Source organism: Hemibagrus wyckioides, linkage group LG23 (genome assembly GCF_019097595.1).
Source record: "Hemibagrus wyckioides isolate EC202008001 linkage group LG23, SWU_Hwy_1.0, whole genome shotgun sequence".
NCBI lineage: Eukaryota > Metazoa > Chordata > Actinopteri > Siluriformes > Bagridae > Hemibagrus > Hemibagrus wyckioides.
In genome coordinates, this window is record NC_080732.1 from 5,771,686 (window position 1) to 5,790,722 (window position 19,037).

The 19,037-nt window shown below is 38.6% G+C and overlaps 1 protein-coding gene across 1 annotated transcript in view; it reads left to right on the forward strand.

The window, feature by feature from the left end:
* kcnb2b (potassium voltage-gated channel subfamily B member 2b) overlaps positions 1 to 18,935 on the forward strand; it is a 104,611-nt gene extending 85,676 nt beyond the window's left edge. The window contains exon 3 of the mRNA XM_058376918.1: positions 14,589 to 18,935. Within this exon, the coding sequence (XP_058232901.1) occupies positions 14,589 to 16,586 (1,998 nt within the window). The 3' untranslated portion in view covers positions 16,587 to 18,935. The remainder of the gene's footprint in view (positions 1 to 14,588) is intronic.
* Positions 18,936 to 19,037: the final 102 nt, after the last annotated feature.

Below are 19,037 nucleotides of genomic sequence, written 5' to 3' on the forward strand. Positions count from 1 at the left end.
CCTGTTGTTAACACACACTTTTAATAATTAGCTTGATTGGTAGCAAATTTGGATAACTACAAAATAACAGATACCTACAGGTAATGTCAACATTAGCATGGCTAAATAGGAACCTAGCTGATATAAGTGATATTCAGTTGTGTAAGTAAAAACCAGTATTTTTAAGCATTCTGAGTAAATTTGTGTTCTTCTAATCAGTGGACATTGGAGGATTTCTAATAGTCAACATAATGTAGCTGTATTTGTTAATATTGAAATATAAATTTAACTATGCAAATGTCCAAATCCACCGCCAGTCTAAGAGTCACCACGAATCCACAATCGATTTCAGATTAGCTCGCTCTCACTTGCTGTGTATGACCTCTACCTGGGGTCAAACCACAAGTTTCTGACCACAGGTTTGTCTGCTGATTTGGATTGGTAATAAATGGCTTGCACTTACAGCCATCTGCCTCTGCCTTGTGATCACTGCCTTGTGATGTGAAATTGTTGATTGTTATTAGGTGAATAGATGTGTGGCCAGCCAATGTTAAACAATCACTGATGACACCACTGGTTTAACCAAATAATCTTGCTAGCTGTTGAGTGAGTGTTTCAGATTTCAGTGCTGGAAGTGACTAGCTGATGTTTGGGTTCCATGCACTTTCTCAGATATTTATGTATATATGATTAAAATGTGCTAATCTGCTCAAGCAAAATAAAATAGTTGAATGTTATTAACAGGAGTCTCAACAGCAGCATGTGCCGATGTTCACTCTGTGATTTGAGCTTGTAGGTTTAGCTTTGCAGTTTCCAGGTTTTTACTTCACATGTTGACATATTTAAAGCAATAAATCTCAACAATACTTCCATCATAGTTAGGAATGAATATCTAATTCAAACACATAGATAGATAGATAGATAGATAGATAGATAGATAGATAGATAGATAGACAGACAGACAGACAGACAGACAGACAGACAGACAGACAGACAGATAGATAGATAGATAGATAGATAGATAGATAGATAGAGTGATTGATAGACAGATTGACAGATGCATGGTTAGATAGATGGATGGATAGATAGATGGACAGACAGACAGATTTTTCAAACAAGTCAGTCAGTGCAGCTTCACACTGTCACTCAGTGCTATAGATTGTCTCCACATCATTTCACTTCTGATTTGCAAGTTTTAACTCGACTCAGCTTCATCGTAAGTGCTGGACCCTGCCGATTTTGCTTTGCCCGACTGTCACAGCAGATCCTTTTATAACTCTTACTGAAAATAAACGATTTCTGGATGCTGTGTCATACCAGGGTGCTGACTGTATGAATTCCGGGATCTGCAACAAAAACAAGGAAAAGAAGAATCTTTTATCTCTTTTATATGGAAATTGCCTTTTAAGCTGTAAAATCCTTGTTGATTCCAGGAAGACAGACTTCATAGCGCCCAACTTTCAAGTATAGCTGATTTCACTCAAAGGCTGATTGCGTGAGTGTGTGAGTGTGTGTGTGTGTGTATCCGCATACTGAGCAGCACAGCAATCCAAATATGGCCGTTCTCTTGCTCGCACCATTTAACCAATCCGGGCTGTCACATTTTCATATAAACACGTGAAAAGCACTCTGTTTATGAAGCTCAAATGGAAACACACTCCAGTGTATTATTCATCATATTCGCCATGTTTACAGTCGTAAACCTGCTTCCCAGCTCTTTGCTGGAACTGAGAACAGAGTGGAAACATCTACATGAAAGCTTAAAGTCATTGCTCTTTTTGTTTTTGGATGATTTGTGTGTGTGTGTGTGTGTGTGTGTGTGTGTCCAGACTGTCCTGTTGTCAGGTCCAGCCAAGTGTGAAGCACCTTTTGCTTCTTTAGCTTATAGAACAGGATGCACCTGTCTCTCTCTCTCTCTCTCTTTCATACTCACACACACACACACACACACACATCTCAGGCTATGTTGTATTACAGCAGTGCTGTACAGTCTGACACTTTTTTCATCAATCTCTGTGAATTATAGAAAATCTTCACTGTACCTCTATACAGTGCAGTGGTTTAATTTCAATATCAAGTCCTGTTTAACCTGTTTAACTGTCAGTCCTATTCCCTCCATTATTTTCTCTCCCAGCTGTACATACACACACACACACACACACACACACACACACACAAACAACATCAGAAGGAACCCCTGAGCCTGGATTGTTGACATTAATGATCATTGAGATAAAGAGACGATTGAGAATTTTATTGCTTTTAAATGAGGTTAATGTTCGTCATGTGAACACAATCTACACTACAAGGTCTGAGTTATTGTGCATTTCTCCTTTTTTCAATATAAAGTGGGCGGGCCTAAACTTGTGTAAGCACAAGGCTGGTGTCTGTATACTTCCCACGCTGTTTTGTCTAAGCTATGGTCTTTTCGAGCCTGAGGAAATTAGACGCTGTGTCGTTGCCATTTGGTTAAGTAATGTTGCCGGAGGACGTCTGTAGTGACCATAATTGATTCATACGGTCTCTTTATAAATCTCATTATAAGCTCTTATTATAATGCTTGTGGCCCTGCGATCATTTGCAGCTCACATGACCATAACATGGATGTAAGGCTCTACATGTGCTAGGAGCTCCTAAACTTACCTCCAACTTCCAAAAACTTGACTCTGACAAGTCCATATAATTGTCTGTTTTTTCCATTTCATTTTGTGTTAGGTGATTAAACAATCTCATCCAAAAAAGCATAAAATGGGGAAAGGAAATAAAGAATCTTTTCCAACATGTCAGTATTTTTCTACTGGTCATTTTGTAGAAGGTAAAATATGACATAATCTTTTCAGGTGTGTGTATGTTTAGCCTATAACAGAATTACTGACATGGCCAAAGTGCTTATAATTACTTTACCATAATTAGAGTCCCTATGTAAACCAAATGAAGTGTGAATAGGGTGTTATTGTCCCTATGTAAAACAAATTCATTCTGAATAGTTTCTTATTGTGATTACTTGGTTGATTGGTGCAGTTAAGTGTGGTATCTTGTGGCAGAATTATATACATGCTGTGAATCGGCCATTCAGGATATGTTCATTTTCATATTTTTGTAAAATTCTGACTGACAACTCCATACATTTTACATTCCATTGAAATACTAATACCTTGTCTGAGTGACCAACAATTTAAATAAATATAAGCTTTTCTAGGTGCCCACTGGGACAGGAATCATGCTGGCCCATGCTTGGGGAAGGAGCAGTTAATAATTAAATAAAGCATCCATCCATCCATCTATCTACCTACTCACCTAATCATCCACCCAACCACCCCCCTACCCATCTACCCATCTATCTATCTATCTATCTATCTATCTATCTATCTATCTATCTATCTATCTATCTATCTAGATAGATAGATAGATAGAGAGGATAAAACCAGAATATTGCCCTGAATTTACACTTCTGTGAGCTTTCTGCATGCAGTTGGGCTGCAAACTTTGCTGAAACATGTCAACCCTGGTTAATGGTATTCCATCATGCACTGTTGAAGGTACGGTTTAAACCCGCTCAAATCGAGCTGCTAGACTGTATGCTGGATGACTCCATGTTGTCGATTCTCAACCTCCTTTTATAGGGTTATTTTAACAATGTAGCCTAAGCATAAGTCAAGTGTGTCTCTCGAATAAAAGTTGTTTGTTTCTATGTCGGTAATGTCGCTAAGCCGATGGATTTAACAAATACACAAAGCTGGGGTTTGAGCAACATTATATCTGATTTAGTTCCTGTTATCCTTTAGGAAGGAATGAATTTATTTTTGCAAGCAAGGTTTAGGTCAACTTATCCGTTCTAGAAAAGAGTCTGCACAAATCAATACAAAGTATTTCTGACTGAACATCTATGGAACATTTTTATCCTGGTGGGTGTGGTCTGTTCCAGGAAGACTCCACCCCCTTGTGTGCCAGCATGCACAAGGGCTCACTGAATGTTGTGGTGAGGTTGTAAATGATATAAATTGTATGCTATGACCTTCATAGTCACCGGATTTCAAACCAACTGAACACTGGGAGATTTTGGAGCGACGTGTCAGTGCTTCATCATCAAAACACCAACTGACACAAGATCTTATTTTGGCAAGAACGGTGTCCATCGATCCAGATCGGTTCCCGGTACTTGTAGAATCTGTGCTGAGGTGAATTTAAGGTGTTCCAGTGGATTTTTTTTTCCTTTCATTTATGACCTGTAGCTTAGCTCATCTTCAGCATCAGACAAAACATTTTTAAAAAATAAAGTGTCTTATACAGACTTTAATTATTTTGTTTAAACGGTAGCAATTAGCTACAGTCAGCTTACTAGTTCTGAAGCATTAGAGGGAGTTAGTGTACATGCTCCAGGATACTGAGGAAAAACAATTAGCGTTAGCTAAAATGAAGTATTAGCATTAGCAGGGCTCTTTCCAGTGAGATTCTCTTTCCAGTAAGTGACTTTCTAGCCTTTTCCTTTATCTGAAATTCCTTTCATGTTCTGTGAATGGACAGCTTTGAAGTAAAGTGTGTTGATGAGGCTCTTTTAAAACACACACACACACACACACACACACACACACACACACACACACACAATGCAATCTGATTCATCAGGGGTTTTTTTTTTCACACTGCGCTTCTCTCATTAGCATTATTCTAATTGTACTGTGTATATATATATATATATATATATATATATATATATATATATATATTTATATTTATATATATATAATGAATCATTAGAGCACAATTAGCATTAAGGATGCAAGTCTTAGCATCTGGCTTGGCTGGTAGGTAAACACACAAATATTAGCATCGCTGTGGAATTTGAATGTAACACAAGCAGAATTCAAGATTAAGTCTAGCTGTAAGCGATGCATTAAAGTCAACAACCACCTAATCAGCAAGATGCAAATTACAGCATGCTAATCCAGCCATGTTAGCACGAGCTATTGCTTTCATTTTTAATTGTGGTTTGAGCAGTTGTTCAGCTCAGTGTTAGTTAACGTTAAGATGCTTTTAACAAGAGTATGCATGCTACCCAAGTTACCCAATGAAGGATGTAAGAGTGAAGTGTGTGCGTGTGTGTGTGAGAGAGAGAGAGAGAGAGAGTGTGTGTGTGTACACCTTGTCCATACTAAGTGAGGACACCTCAGGATAATGGTAATAGGATTGAACATCTATCTTTAGTAAGGACGTAAAAAGGTTATAATCAGCCAGTCACTCTTTCCCTGTGACCGAAAATTGCAAAAATAACCTCTTACCCTATTATATGACATTATTATTATCACTATTATTATTATTATCATTATTATTATTATTTTTATTACCAGATTATGATGCCATAATGACTATTACAACAGCTGACTAATCAGCAGCTCTGTTCAAACTTACAACTCACTACAATCTTAATACACACTCAGCATAAAAAAATGTTTTATGTCTTAAGTCCAGCCATTTGGAGAAATGAAATGAAACCACGAGTGAAATGAGGACACAGCAGAGTCTCTCGCATCAGGAGTCGAATGTGATAAAGCAATGCTTTTAATAACTACAAAAAAAAAAAAATAAAGTATATGTTAGAGAAGATGCTCAGGGTTTTTCAATTTCCCAGAAGTTAAGGCTGTTCTAAGTGTTACGGTGTATTTAATGTCTCCACTATTTAACAATTATCTTTGTGCTGTGATGCAGAGGAACGAGAGAGAATATAGTGTTGCATGTTGTTTTTAAGAATGAACGCAAAGAAGTGATGCTGGTGGATGGTTCATTCCCTCCATCTCTAAATTCCACCCCATTCTTTCCCATGACTTTATTAAGAACATATTTCAATCAGATAAAACGCTCTCTGTTTCTCACTCCCTCTCTCTCTCTCTCTCTCTCTCTCTCACTTCACACACACACACACACACACACACACACACACACACACTAGCATTTTATAAACAGCTCTATATCAGTATGATGTAAACAGACTGTCAAGGTTTTTAGTTTACGAGGTGCCTAAAGCACTGACACACTACAAATTATAGACTGTCAAGAACAAGCTCTAATATATACATTAATGCTTGTGAAGATCTAATGTGTATATTAGGTTGACTTTTTATTCATTTTTATTCAAGCTGCATACACAGAAGAACAATACCCGGGGTTTGAACCCTACACATTCTACATATCAGATAAATCGTACTTATCAGTAACAAATGAATCGAATGAATCGTACGCATCAATAACAAATGAATCGAATGAATTGTATGCGTCAATAACAAGTGAATCAAATGAATCCTCGACATCAGATTATTCAAATGAGTCCTACATATAAAATGCCATAGATGAATCCTTCAACATCAAATTAATTAATGAATAATTAATGAATTAATGAATCATTCACATTCACTGAATATATCAGTAACAAATGAATCAAATGAATCATACATATCAATAACAAATGAATCAAATGAATCGTACCCATCAATAACAAATGAATCAATTGAATCCTGCGTCAAATTAATTAATGAATCATACTTGTCCACTAAACCAAAAGAATCCTTCACATTAAATGACTCATATGAATCAGAAACATCCATTAAATCAAATGAATCCTACACATCAAATTGAATGACATGCATGACAAATGAATCAAATGAGACCTACACATTAGATGAATCATGTGTCCTACGTATCAAATGAATCATGCACATCAGATGAATCAAAAGATTCCAACACATTAAATTAAAAACAAATTAATTCTGCAAATCAAATTAAGGAATTGAGTTATATACACCAAATGAATCCTACTCGTTAAATAAAAACACACATCAAATGAACCCTACACATCCATTTAATGAACTGAATCACCAAATGAATCAAATTAAGTATACACATATAAAATATAAGTGTAATACATTTATATTATGTGTAATATGTACATTACGTGTAATATATATCCTACATATCAAATGATTCCTACACATTAAATACCAAAAAAAATGATTAAATGAACCCTACACATCCAATTAATGAACTGAATCATCAGATGAATCAAATGAAGTATACATATTTAAAATACATGTGTAAATATAATTTAATGTGACAAAAAAATATGCAGCTTCTCATGTCAATTCCAGAAAAGGAATCAACAACCCCTTCTGACCAATCAGACGTGAGAATTCAACAGCGCTGTGATATAAAACAAACCAGTAATTATCAAGCCTGCATGTTTCGGGGACCTGTTGCCACCGAGCTGAATTCAGCAGGTCTCTGTGTTCGTATTACACCGTCTGCTACGCTAAGATACGTTTCTGTTAAATTCACAATCAGGCAGCAGACAGAGCGGATGGGTACAATAAATGATCGTGCCAACCTCTGAATATCATGCTGACGGCAGCAAAGGCTTCAGCCTTTGCACATATATCATACTTCGCCCCGTTACAGAGGATTCTGCACTGTAAGCTTGACATTTATAGGAGATGATATAAAAAGGATACATGATTAATATGAGGACAAGACGTGTGATTTTGGAGTGACGAGAAAGATGAAGAGAGGGGAAGAGTGCACTCTAGTGACAAAATGTAAAATATACAATTGGGATGGATGGATGGATGGATGGATGGATGGATGGATGGATGGATAGATAGATAGATAGATAGATAGATAGATAGATAGATAGATAGATAGATAGATAGATAGATAGATAGATAAGTGGTGCAGTATTAAAGCTTTAGTCTTTACTGCTTTGAAGTTAGAAAGAGAGAGAGAGAGAGAGAGAGAGAGAGAGAGAGAGAGAAAACTCAAGCTGAATGAGGTGCCAATTTGTTATGTGTTAAGATTTCTTATCGCACACAGAAGGAGAAGGTAAAAGTAAATGATGTGTCATGTTTTCATGCCGGATCTAGATCAAGCACTGAGAAATGACACTTAAATAAAAGCATAGATGATGATAATGTAGATGTGGAAGTACAGATAATGTTGAATTGGAGGTTTTGAACCAAATATACACTCAAGTGAAAGTCAAAAAGTAAGTGACAAGCTTAACACGTAAGCAGATTTGTCATTTTTATATTGAACAGACAGAACAGAATTCTTACAGTGAACAGACTTTGTAGCACTGTGTAGTGAAAGAATTGCTCATTAAAAATATAATTCATGTTAAATTACACCCAATATAACTTTCAAATTCTATAGACAATAAAATGGTGTATGCGGTTTTAAACTTAATACAGAATTCACTTATTGTGATGCAGTCAGCGGCTTCAAAAATCTCTCGGCCAATCAGAGTTCAGGACTGAATCTACACGTTTTATAAAACACACTAATAAATTAATCAGCTTTACTGATCTATAGATCAGGCAACCTTCACACAGCTATGCTGATCGTTTCAATGATGTGGAATTTATTCATGAGAAATAACTGATAAAGCTTGTCCCCTGTGGTCCTGGTGTATTTGGTGTACAGGGTCTGTGTACTGTTTGTGTGTAAATAGCTGCAGTATTCTATACTGACCTGTTTACTGAATGTCCTTGTGCTGTGTTCTGAATGACTTTAGGTCACTAAATGTTGCCTACCTCCTGTAGGGAGTCAAATCTAGAACGCAACCCAAGGCGAGAGCGCTTGACAAGCAAACTAATCTTGTCGAGTTTTGGTTGCATAGAGTGACAATAACAGTGAGCAATTCTTTAAAAATGGCACATATAAATATAACACACCAGCAACCAACAGTCCTAGCAGTCAGCGTTTAAGATAACACACACACACACACACGCACACGCATACATGCACAAGGACAAGAGAAATAGCCTGATCCACACCACCCACTGTCTGTCAACCTTGAGTGAATATTGATTGTGTATAAATTAGAGTGAGAAATGAACTGGAATTGATATTGATTAGTCATGCACTTGCACTCTGAAGACGACCAATATAGCATCATCACCTGCGCCGAACATAATGAGATTTTTTTTTTAGCTGATGTGGCAAGTTTTTTTTTTTTTTTTTGCTAATATGTCTCTGTCTGTTTAGCAACATTACTGCAACTAGCTAAAAAAAAAAACTAGCATTATAGCAAACATGCTAGCCACATACAAGCATTTTAGAAAACAGGCAGCAGGGCGCTAGTATTATAATAACCAGGCTAACACTTGAGTTAGCATTATAGTGACCACTGCAGACTACAAACTAGCATCGCAAAATAACAATACAGCCAACTAGATCAGCAGCACATGGTCTACTAGTCACCAAATTTTAGCTAGTTAGCTAGCGAAGAGACTACAAACTAGCATTGTGAAGTGACAATACAGCTCAAATATAGTGTAAGGAAAATTAAACTAGATAGCAAACGATCATTTCAGGTGTTTCAGTATGTGTAAAGACTCTGGGTCTGCTCTTTATTCGATATTCCTGTCAGAAACGTTTGATTTGAACTAGACAGTGGTAGCATGCTAACTAAAATCCAGCAGAGGATAGAAAGACAGATAAGAAGAGTTAGGGCTTAAATCACTCACTTTCATCCTCAACACCACTTTGTGTAAGGAAAAAACTATCGGCTATCAGTGGGTAAAGATAAAAACTTTATTTTTTTTGTCATATTATTTCATCTATATTTCACAAGCTTCTCACCAAATTAGAGAACAATTAAATCCCTTAACTGTTAAGAAAACTGCCTGTCTCTCTCTCTCTCTCTCTCTCTCTCTCTCTCTCCTCATTGGCTACAGGTCACCATGCAGTCTGACTTCTTTCATACCTACGGTTTATGATGACGTTTGACATGTATGATCTAGCATAAAATTTTCTCAGGAATTCTAACCTGACCTCCTCAACACACCCCTCTTACAGGATGGAATCATATCAGATAAAGAATTTTTCTTCCATGCCTGAATAACCTTCACACTGTTTTAAAAAAATAATCTTTCTGTCTCAGATCCTATAGTGTTTTTCATCATGACCTTTCTCTTCTCTTGGATTTGGCCTTCAAAGCAAATATCTAACCACTGATCCATAAAACATCGAACCCAGAAAGACCAACACATCTGAGTGCCCAAGTCCCATACCACAAGTCTGATATCTTATAAATATTGTAGATCTGCACTGAGAGAGAAAAGCCAGTATACAGATGGTTTCCATGAACAACATGGCTTCATGGTGGAGCAAACAGATGATGTGTTTGGAAGATAACACTGACACTAAGCTAGCTGAGCGAATTTATGTAGAAACCAAATGTAAGTGTTGAACCCTTTCATTTCTTGAGGGGCAGTGGTAGCTCACATGGTTAAGGCTCTGGGTCTTTGATCGAAAGGTCAGGGTTCTAGCCCCAGCACTGCCAAGCTGCTACTGTTGGGCAACTGAACAAGGCCCTTAACCCTCTCTCCTCCCAATTCCTCTGTGATGTATGTGTGGTGATAATAAAGTCTTCATCTCTGATCTTCTTTCTCTAGTTGTGTAAATTGTCCTGAAATCTGAATTGCAGTACCAGAGCATTCGTATGTGAGCTGTCACCAACCATAACATTATGACCACCTTCCTAATATTGTGTTGGTCCCCCTTTTGCTGCTAAATCAGCCCTGACCCGTCATGCACTGTGTATTCTGACACCTTTCTATCAGAACCAGCATTAACTTCGTCAGCAATTTGAGCAACAGTAGCTCGTCTGTTGGATCGGATCACATGGGCCAGCCTTCGCTCCACACGTGCATCAATGAGCCCTGGCCGTTCATGACCCTGTCACCGGTTCACCACTGTTCCTTCCTTGGGCCACTTTTGATAGATACTGACCACTGCAGACTGGGAACACCCCACAAGAGCTGCAATTTTGGAGATGCTCTGATCCAGTCATCTAGCCATCACAATTTGGCCCTTCGTCAAACTCGCTCAAATCCTTACGCTTGCCCATTTTTCCTGCTTCTAACACATCAACTTTGAGGACAAAATGTTCACTTGCTGCCTAATATATCCCACCCACTAACAGGTGCCATGATGAGGAGATAATCAGGGTTATTCACTTCACCGGTCAGTGCTTATAATGTTATGCCCGATTGGTGTATGTGATAATACAGAGGGTATGCGTCTTCTCCGTCTTCTTCTGGAGTAGATGTTGGTGTTACTTCGGAGGAGTGATTGCAGAGGCTTCACACACTTTGTCCCGCACGCAGCAGCAGGACGAGCTTTTAACTTCTCACAAAGCTCAAATAACTTTATTCCAATAAAAGTACACAGAGGCTGTTAGCAGGAGAAGCCCTTCTGTTTATTCAGGAAGGAAAAGTCTTGTGTCACATTTTTACTGAACTGTGTTTTGTGTCCCCTGTGTTTCATGGACATGGTTTACAACTGTAATTTAATTTCATGTTTAATTGATGATGGCATGTGGGGCAGAGTTCGCCTTGAATTTCTTTTTGATTAACTCCTTTTATTACTTTTAGGAACTTAATTATAGCCCTGGTAATTTCTTTTTAACTTCTTAAATTTCCTCCAGTTTGGTTTGTTAATTAAACTTTACTTTCTTACGTCTTTCTACAACTTATTAATAACTGCTTATTTTATGAACTGCTTAATTAAATGAAAGGAAAGTAAACATTTTATTTCACTGTATAACTTTCTTTAATCATCAACGTTGCTTTGTATTATTTTTTACAGATCTTTTTTTTTCAGCTGTGTATCTTTATTACTTGATCTCTCATTATTTTTTTTAGCTAGCTGTGTTTCTTATCTAAGCGTAAAATTCCTATATTTCCTTTTCATTCTTTAACTTTTTCTTCTTTCTCTGTGCGGTCGGATTAATGTCTCCGTTGCGGCTGTCTGAATCCTAATGCACTCCCATATAGCTTTTCACCCACTAAAATCACGATACGCCCTAATATTCCTGCACTTAGAGGTTCTCCTAAACCACATTCCTGCAGTAACGCAGACCCCCAGTGCATATCGGCTAATGCTAATACTAACAGGTTTACTCTAAGTAGCACTCACCACTTCTCTGAGCAGCACCCACTTATACATAATGAAATGTGGGGCAGTTGGAGATCTTTGTAAAGAAATTACACACATTATCTCCTTTAAAAGGATCTACTCTGGACAGTATTGTGGTTGTTTAAAAAAAAAAAAAAAGCACTCAGTTGTTTCTGCATTCTTGCAAGTATTTGGGATTTTTAATTTTTTTTTTTTAGTATATGTAGCTTTGTGAATAGAGTGGCTGCATCACAGCTCTGGCTTCTTGTGTGTCAATGGGTTTCCTCTGAGTTCGCCAGTTTCCTCCCATCTCCTGAAAGCATGGTAGCTGGCTAAGATAAATTGCATTAATTGTGAATTTTTTTGCAATCGTGACGAATTCCTACCTCACATCTAGTGTTCTCCAGCTCCAGGTTAAAGCAGTTTAGTGAAGATGAATGGTCGCGTGTAATGATCAAGCCTGCTGGGTGAACACAGAGCAGACTGAGACTGAAAGGGTTTTTTTTTTAGCACTTGGTGAGTTAAACTTGGAATCTGTTTTTTGCCATGAGCGACGTGCCACCAGAAACGTACAGAACCCAGCGTGACTCACCACTCATGTGAAAACAAAACAGCGGAGGAATGTCCCACTTTGCAGATTGTGCCTCATTGCCTCAGGGAGAAAACACTGAACTTTTTGAATTGCAGGAGAGGGGTTCAGACATATTGTGAAGGTTATACAACAAGTTCTGCCTCCAGTATTAGGATGTAGAAAAGAACAGACTGAATCAGTAAGTAAACTTATCCATGGTTCCCTTGGCAGAAATGTTCATACGGTTTCTGTGTTCCTAAAAAAAGATCCTGCAACAGGAACACACCTGCAATTACATCATTCCTGCAATGGAAGCATAGTCACATAACACAAATCAGTGTCTCTCTCTCTCTCTCTCTCTCTCTTTGGGTTTGGGTTGTACATTATATGGGCAAACGTTTTTGGACATCACAGACATGTTTGGTTCCTCCCTACTCTGTAGGCACAATTATAGAGAATGTCTTTGTATGCTTTTATCAGTACAATTTCCCTTTACTAGATCTAAGAGTCCCAAACCTTTTCCAGCATGACAGTGCTCCTCTGCACAAAGCATAATCCATGAAGGCATGGTTTGTCAAGGAACCTGCGTGTCCTGCACAGAGCCCTGACCCCAACCCCACTGAACACCATTAGGATGAACTGGAACACTGACTGCACCCCAGGCCTTCATACCCAACATCAGTACCTGATCTCTCTAATGCTCTTGTGGCTGAATGAACACACATTCCCACAGCCTTGCTCCAAAATCTAGAAGAAAAGAGTGGAATTTATTATAACAGCAAAAAAGGGACTACTCTGGAATGGAGTGTTCGAAAACAAAAACATTTTTAATGTGTCCACAAACTTTTTGGCATTTGTCAATATGGTCAGTATTTTGGATTTTTACTCATGATTACATTGTTTCCTGGTGGTCAGGCAGCAGGATCCTGTGCTCTCATTGCCTCAGCCTGGGTTTGATTCCCGGGCTAACCCAGATACTGAATAGTTAACTCTCAGTGCTGGTCCCAAGCCCAGATTAAATGGGAGGAAAGGCATGCAGACCAAATGATCCGCTGTGGTGGCCCCAAACAGGGAGTAGCTGAAAGAAAAAGAAGAACAACAACTCATGTCATGCCATTGTCAGTATAAGGGGCATTGATTTAGAACTATGATTAGATTTCTGACTCCATCTACACCAGGGGTGTCCAATCTTATCCGCAAGTGTGGGTGCAGGTTTTCATTCCAACCAAGCAGAAGCTAAACAGGTGAAAACAGGTGGAATCAGGTGTGGCTCCAAAATGCTTCTGGCTAGATGAGATGATATTAGGTTAACATACAGTTTTAACAGATTTCAGCTTATCCTAAGAAATCACAGTCTGATCTGTACATGCTTTTTTTTTGTACTGTAAATAAGTTGTAGTTATCCTGAATTGAAATTTCTTTGCACGCCTCCTTTAGCGGAATTCAATTTCACCACAGGAAACCGAGCATCAGTGTAGGGCCATCATACTTGGCGAAAATCAATATTCGCAAAGAAAAACTAATGAGATAAATCAGATATTTTCCCTGCAGCCATTTCACCCACTGAGAGTCAGACAGACTGTAATAATATAAAAATAACAATGTAATCATCCACTGCCCGACTCTAAAAATGATGAAAAATTAATTCATATTCATAAGTGGGTGTTATTATACAAAGTATACAAAAACAGTGAATTCAGGTAAAACAGACATTACAGGTCTTGCACTTAAACAACTCTTTTCCATGGCTTTGCAAAGAGATTTATATATTTTTTTAAATCCTGTAATTAAATATATAATGACTTCTTGATTTCTTGAAACTTTCTAGCAGTTTTAATTATTTGATCAGAGGTTCATTTTTAAATAAACTAGTCCTATATCGTTAAGATTGAAGCAGGATGTAATGTAGGAAGTGCTTTTGCAAATCTAATACACTGATCGATAAGGCTGTTGCGGTGCTTGAGGCTTTTATGGATCAAAAAAAAAAAAAAATCACAGAACTGTGTGTAATAATAAATAATGCTGTAGCCACTAGGATAGTATATTTTAACACTTCAAACTGACACTTTTCTTTCTCTCTGTCTCTCTGCAGATCTTGGCCATCATCTCCATCCTCTTTATCATCCTCTCCACCATTGCCTTGTCCCTGAACACACTACCTGAGCTCCAGGTGACAGATGAGTATGGCCAGGCAAATGATAACCCTCAGCTGGCACACATCGAGGCTGTCTGCATCGCCTGGTTCACCATGGAGTACCTGCTGCGCTTCCTGTCTTCACCCAACAAGTGGAAATTCTTTAAAGGACCTTTAAATGTAATCGATTTGTTAGCCATCTTACCTTACTACGTCACTATATTTCTGACTGAGTCGAACAAGAGCGTGCTACAGTTCCAGAACGTGCGGCGGGTGGTCCAGATTTTTCGCATCATGAGAATCTTAAGGATCCTTAAGCTGGCCAGACATTCAACCGGACTCCAGTCGCTTGGCTTTACGCTCAGACGGAGCTATAATGAGCTCGGTCTGCTCATACTGTTCTTAGCGATGGGAATTATGATATTCTCAAGCTTGGTGTTTTTTGCAGAGAAAGACGAAGACGCAACAAAATTTACGAGTATACCAGCTTCATTTTGGTGGGCCACTATCACCATGACAACAGTTGGATATGGCGATATTTATCCACAGACATTGCTTGGTAAAATAGTGGGCGGGCTTTGCTGCATCGCAGGTGTGCTGGTGATCGCTTTACCAATTCCTATCATTGTCAATAACTTCTCCGAGTTCTACAAGGAGCAAAAACGCCAGGAGAAAGCCATCAAGAGACGAGAGGCCTTAGAAAGAGCCAAGAGGAACGGCAGCATTGTCTCCATGAACCTGAAAGACGCCTTTGCCAGGAGCATGGAGTTAATGGACGTTGTGGTGGAGAAGAGTGAAGACAAACCTTCCTTCGATAATCACCTGTCTCCAAGCCGGTGGGGAATTCCCAAGCGTGCTTCCTCGGATGCCAGTTTAAGACCGTTTGATAGAAAGATGGGATCACGGGAGTGTTTTAAAAGCTCGAGTCCACAGCATCTTAATGTGCAGAAACTAGAAGAAATCTACAACCAGATGAGCAAGACACGATCCTTATCAGACCTCGACAAAAATCTGAGTGCTGCCGGGCCAAAGCAGGGGGCACAGAATGCCAAATCTCATCGACAACGGAATAGACCTGCTTCGGATGTACCACACATGGCGAGCATTGACAGCTTTGCGAGCTGCACTGCTGAACTCAGAGAAGCCAACAGGTCAAACCCTTCTTCTAACACCGCAGCTCAGCTTGAGCAAAGTCAGACTGAAGTGCCTCCACTTTCCTACAAGAACTCACCATCAGACATGTCCAAAGTTAGTCCAGAAGAAGAGGATGAACAGTTTGATTACACGTCTAAAAACCGAGTTAACCAGGTAGCATCCAAAGAAGATGATGAGTGCTTTGTGGAGAACACAAGTTTGGTGAAAAGTGGTACACCAGTTGAGACAGCCTTCCAAATTAGTCCTGAACAGCAAAGCCAATTCGATTACTCACCTAGTCATCACGTAACATATAATAAAGCTATTGTGAATAACACGGCATTTTTAATTCAGAGCGTTGACCCAGACATGACAGTAAATTTTCTAGGAAATACAGATGACGCTCCTCTAACACCTCCAAGCACTTCCTCTGCTCAGGAACTCAGCATCAGTTTTCTGGAAGACAACGACTCACCGAAGCAAGAGGGCTCGCCACTTTTTGCTGAATCAGTAATGCTAGCTAGAATCCCAGAACAAGGACGAATCCTTTCTCCAAAGTTTCCGCTTGGCGATTTCCATCCCAACGAGACTTTAGCGCTCCTCGAGGAACATGAGCGGGCGTCCACGGAAGAGGACATTGCCGGCACTTTGGTTCTTTCACCCAAATTTACAGCACAAAACTGCACTCAGGACGGAGTAGGTGACAACGCAGAGGGGAAAAACGAAAGCAACCAAAGCGGACACAAAGTAGAGAATCACATGTTTACGCCAGAGATTCATCTCATGCCTGGAGATGGGGATATTTCACAAACTAGCATGTGAACCACTGGAAGGTGGAAAAAAAAAAGAGGCATGGAGGTGTAGCGAAAGATATTTTTGCATGGCATGAAAATGAAAAGGTCATTATATTTGTGGTATTGTCTGCAGGAAATATACGGAAAAAGATATTTATCTTCAAAAAAAAATCACGATCCTGCTGATTCATACGGACTCGACGACGGACGAGAAAGTGCAGAGAAAGAGCATGCATTAAAAACGTATGTTTACGGTGCTTAGTTTGCTGAAAGCGCTTCACTGTAAATACACCGAGGACTGAACGATGCACATAGTCACAGAGGACACAAGAAATTCAAATCCAACTTATTTATTTAAATACCGTGCTTCAAAGACTGAAAAGTTGCAAAACAGCAACGTACTGAAACATATCATTACACAGTAATGCAATGTGTACCATGACAGAGCTGTCTTTTTTTTTTTATTTAAGAGTATAGTGTGTGATATCAACAACATTTTGACTGGTAATTTGCAATTTGAGTTCATATCAGATTTAATGACCAGAAATGAAGTCACGTTGGTTCAGGAATCTTGATACGAGCAGATTTTCTTACTTAGTCAGCCAGCTGGCTAGTTTGGGATGTTAATGAACATTGCGCTAGCACACCAGGCAGCTAGCAGATAAGTCAGGTTTTGAATGTGTATAATGATGATGTTTGACAGAAATACTAACATTCACCATGACAATGTGTTAATATAACTCCATATATCTCACCTGTTCTCATTTTCCATTCACATCTGCTAGCTAGCTTTCTAGGTAAAGGATTTCTAGTTACAGCAGCTAGCATAACACTGAACAGCTAATTCACAGGTAGACACACGGACACTTTTAATTCGGTTTAATAACTGATCCTTTATGTCCTGACAAGACATAATTCACGGGTCCACGGGTCTGAATCTGAACTTACTTGCTGTCCACTTTATTAGGTACACCTGCAGTATGTTTGTGCAGTTATACAAGCGGTGTAAAAGAAAAAATCACGTAGCTACAGATCAAAAGCTTCAGTTACAGTTCACGTCGAACAGTAGAATGCAGAGAAGTGTGAGCTACATTTGCAATTACATTTCTGGCATTTGGCAGACGCTCTTATCCAGAGCGTCATACAAGAGTACTTTGAAGTCTCTATCAATGAATATATATTAACACTGGTTCAATAGGTCACAGACTTAGGATTCCATCAGAAGTAGGTTTTCATCCGGCTTTTGAAGGCGGTCAGTGACTCGGCTTTACGGACATCATGGGGAAATTCATTCCACCACCTCGGTGCCAGAACCGAGCAGAGTCTAGATGTATACCTACCTCTTACCCTGAGAGATGGTGGGATCAGTCGAGCAGTGCTAGTAGATCAGAGGGAACGAGGTGCAGTGCAAGGAGTATAATAATGATCTCTGTGATTTTGATCATGATTTGGTTGTTGGTATGAGATGGGCTGAGTATTCTAGAAACTGCTGGGATTTTCACATGAACTATAGACTTTAAAAAGAATGATTAAAAAAATATTCCATTTTAATAAGGGAGGTTGATGGAGAATGGGAAGACTGGCTTCAAGGCAAGTCAAGGCAAGAAGCTTTTATTGTCATTTCAACCATATATACAGATTCAGTACATAGTGAAATGAAACAACGTTTCTCCAAGATCATGGTGCTACATAAAACAACACAGAGCTCCATAAAACAACACAGAGCTAAGGACTTACAGTTAGGCTATACGATGACTCAAATAACTACTCTGTACAACTGTGGTTCAAACTCGCTCAGACCTTGAACTGGACACAGGCTTACTGAAATATGGACAGCTGAAGATATGTACTCACTGGCTGTTTTTTCCGATCTTCCGCTGTTCAGTCTGAGCAAGTTTGTGCCCCTGTAGTCTCAGAGTCCTGTTTTTGGCTGACAGGAATGGATTTTGTGTTTTGAGATGCTTTTCTGCTCTCCACAGTTGTAAACAGTGATAAATTGACTTACCAGTGTTGATTTAACTCGGATCTCTCTAATCAGCATGTTGTTTCTACCCTCAGAGCCACTGATCACTGGTTGTTTTTTGTTTTTCACACCATTCTGGGAAAATTCTAGAGACTGGTGTGTGTGAAAATTCCAAGAAGTCGGCAGTTTCTGAAATACTCATGGTTGGTCACTGAGATTTCATTTTTATTTTATGTTTAATGTGAACATTTTTTAATAATACTCTTTATCTGTATCCACATGATTTTATGCATTACACTGCAGCTGTATGACTGGATAATTGCACAAATGTGCAGGTGTACAGATGTATGTTCTGGTCATTAAATCTTGTTTTTTTCTTTATATATATATATATATATATATATATATATATATATATATATATATATATATATATACATATATATATTCAATAATAATAATAATAATAAACATTAGGACAGAAAAGCCATATTTTAAAATTAAAATTTTAAATTT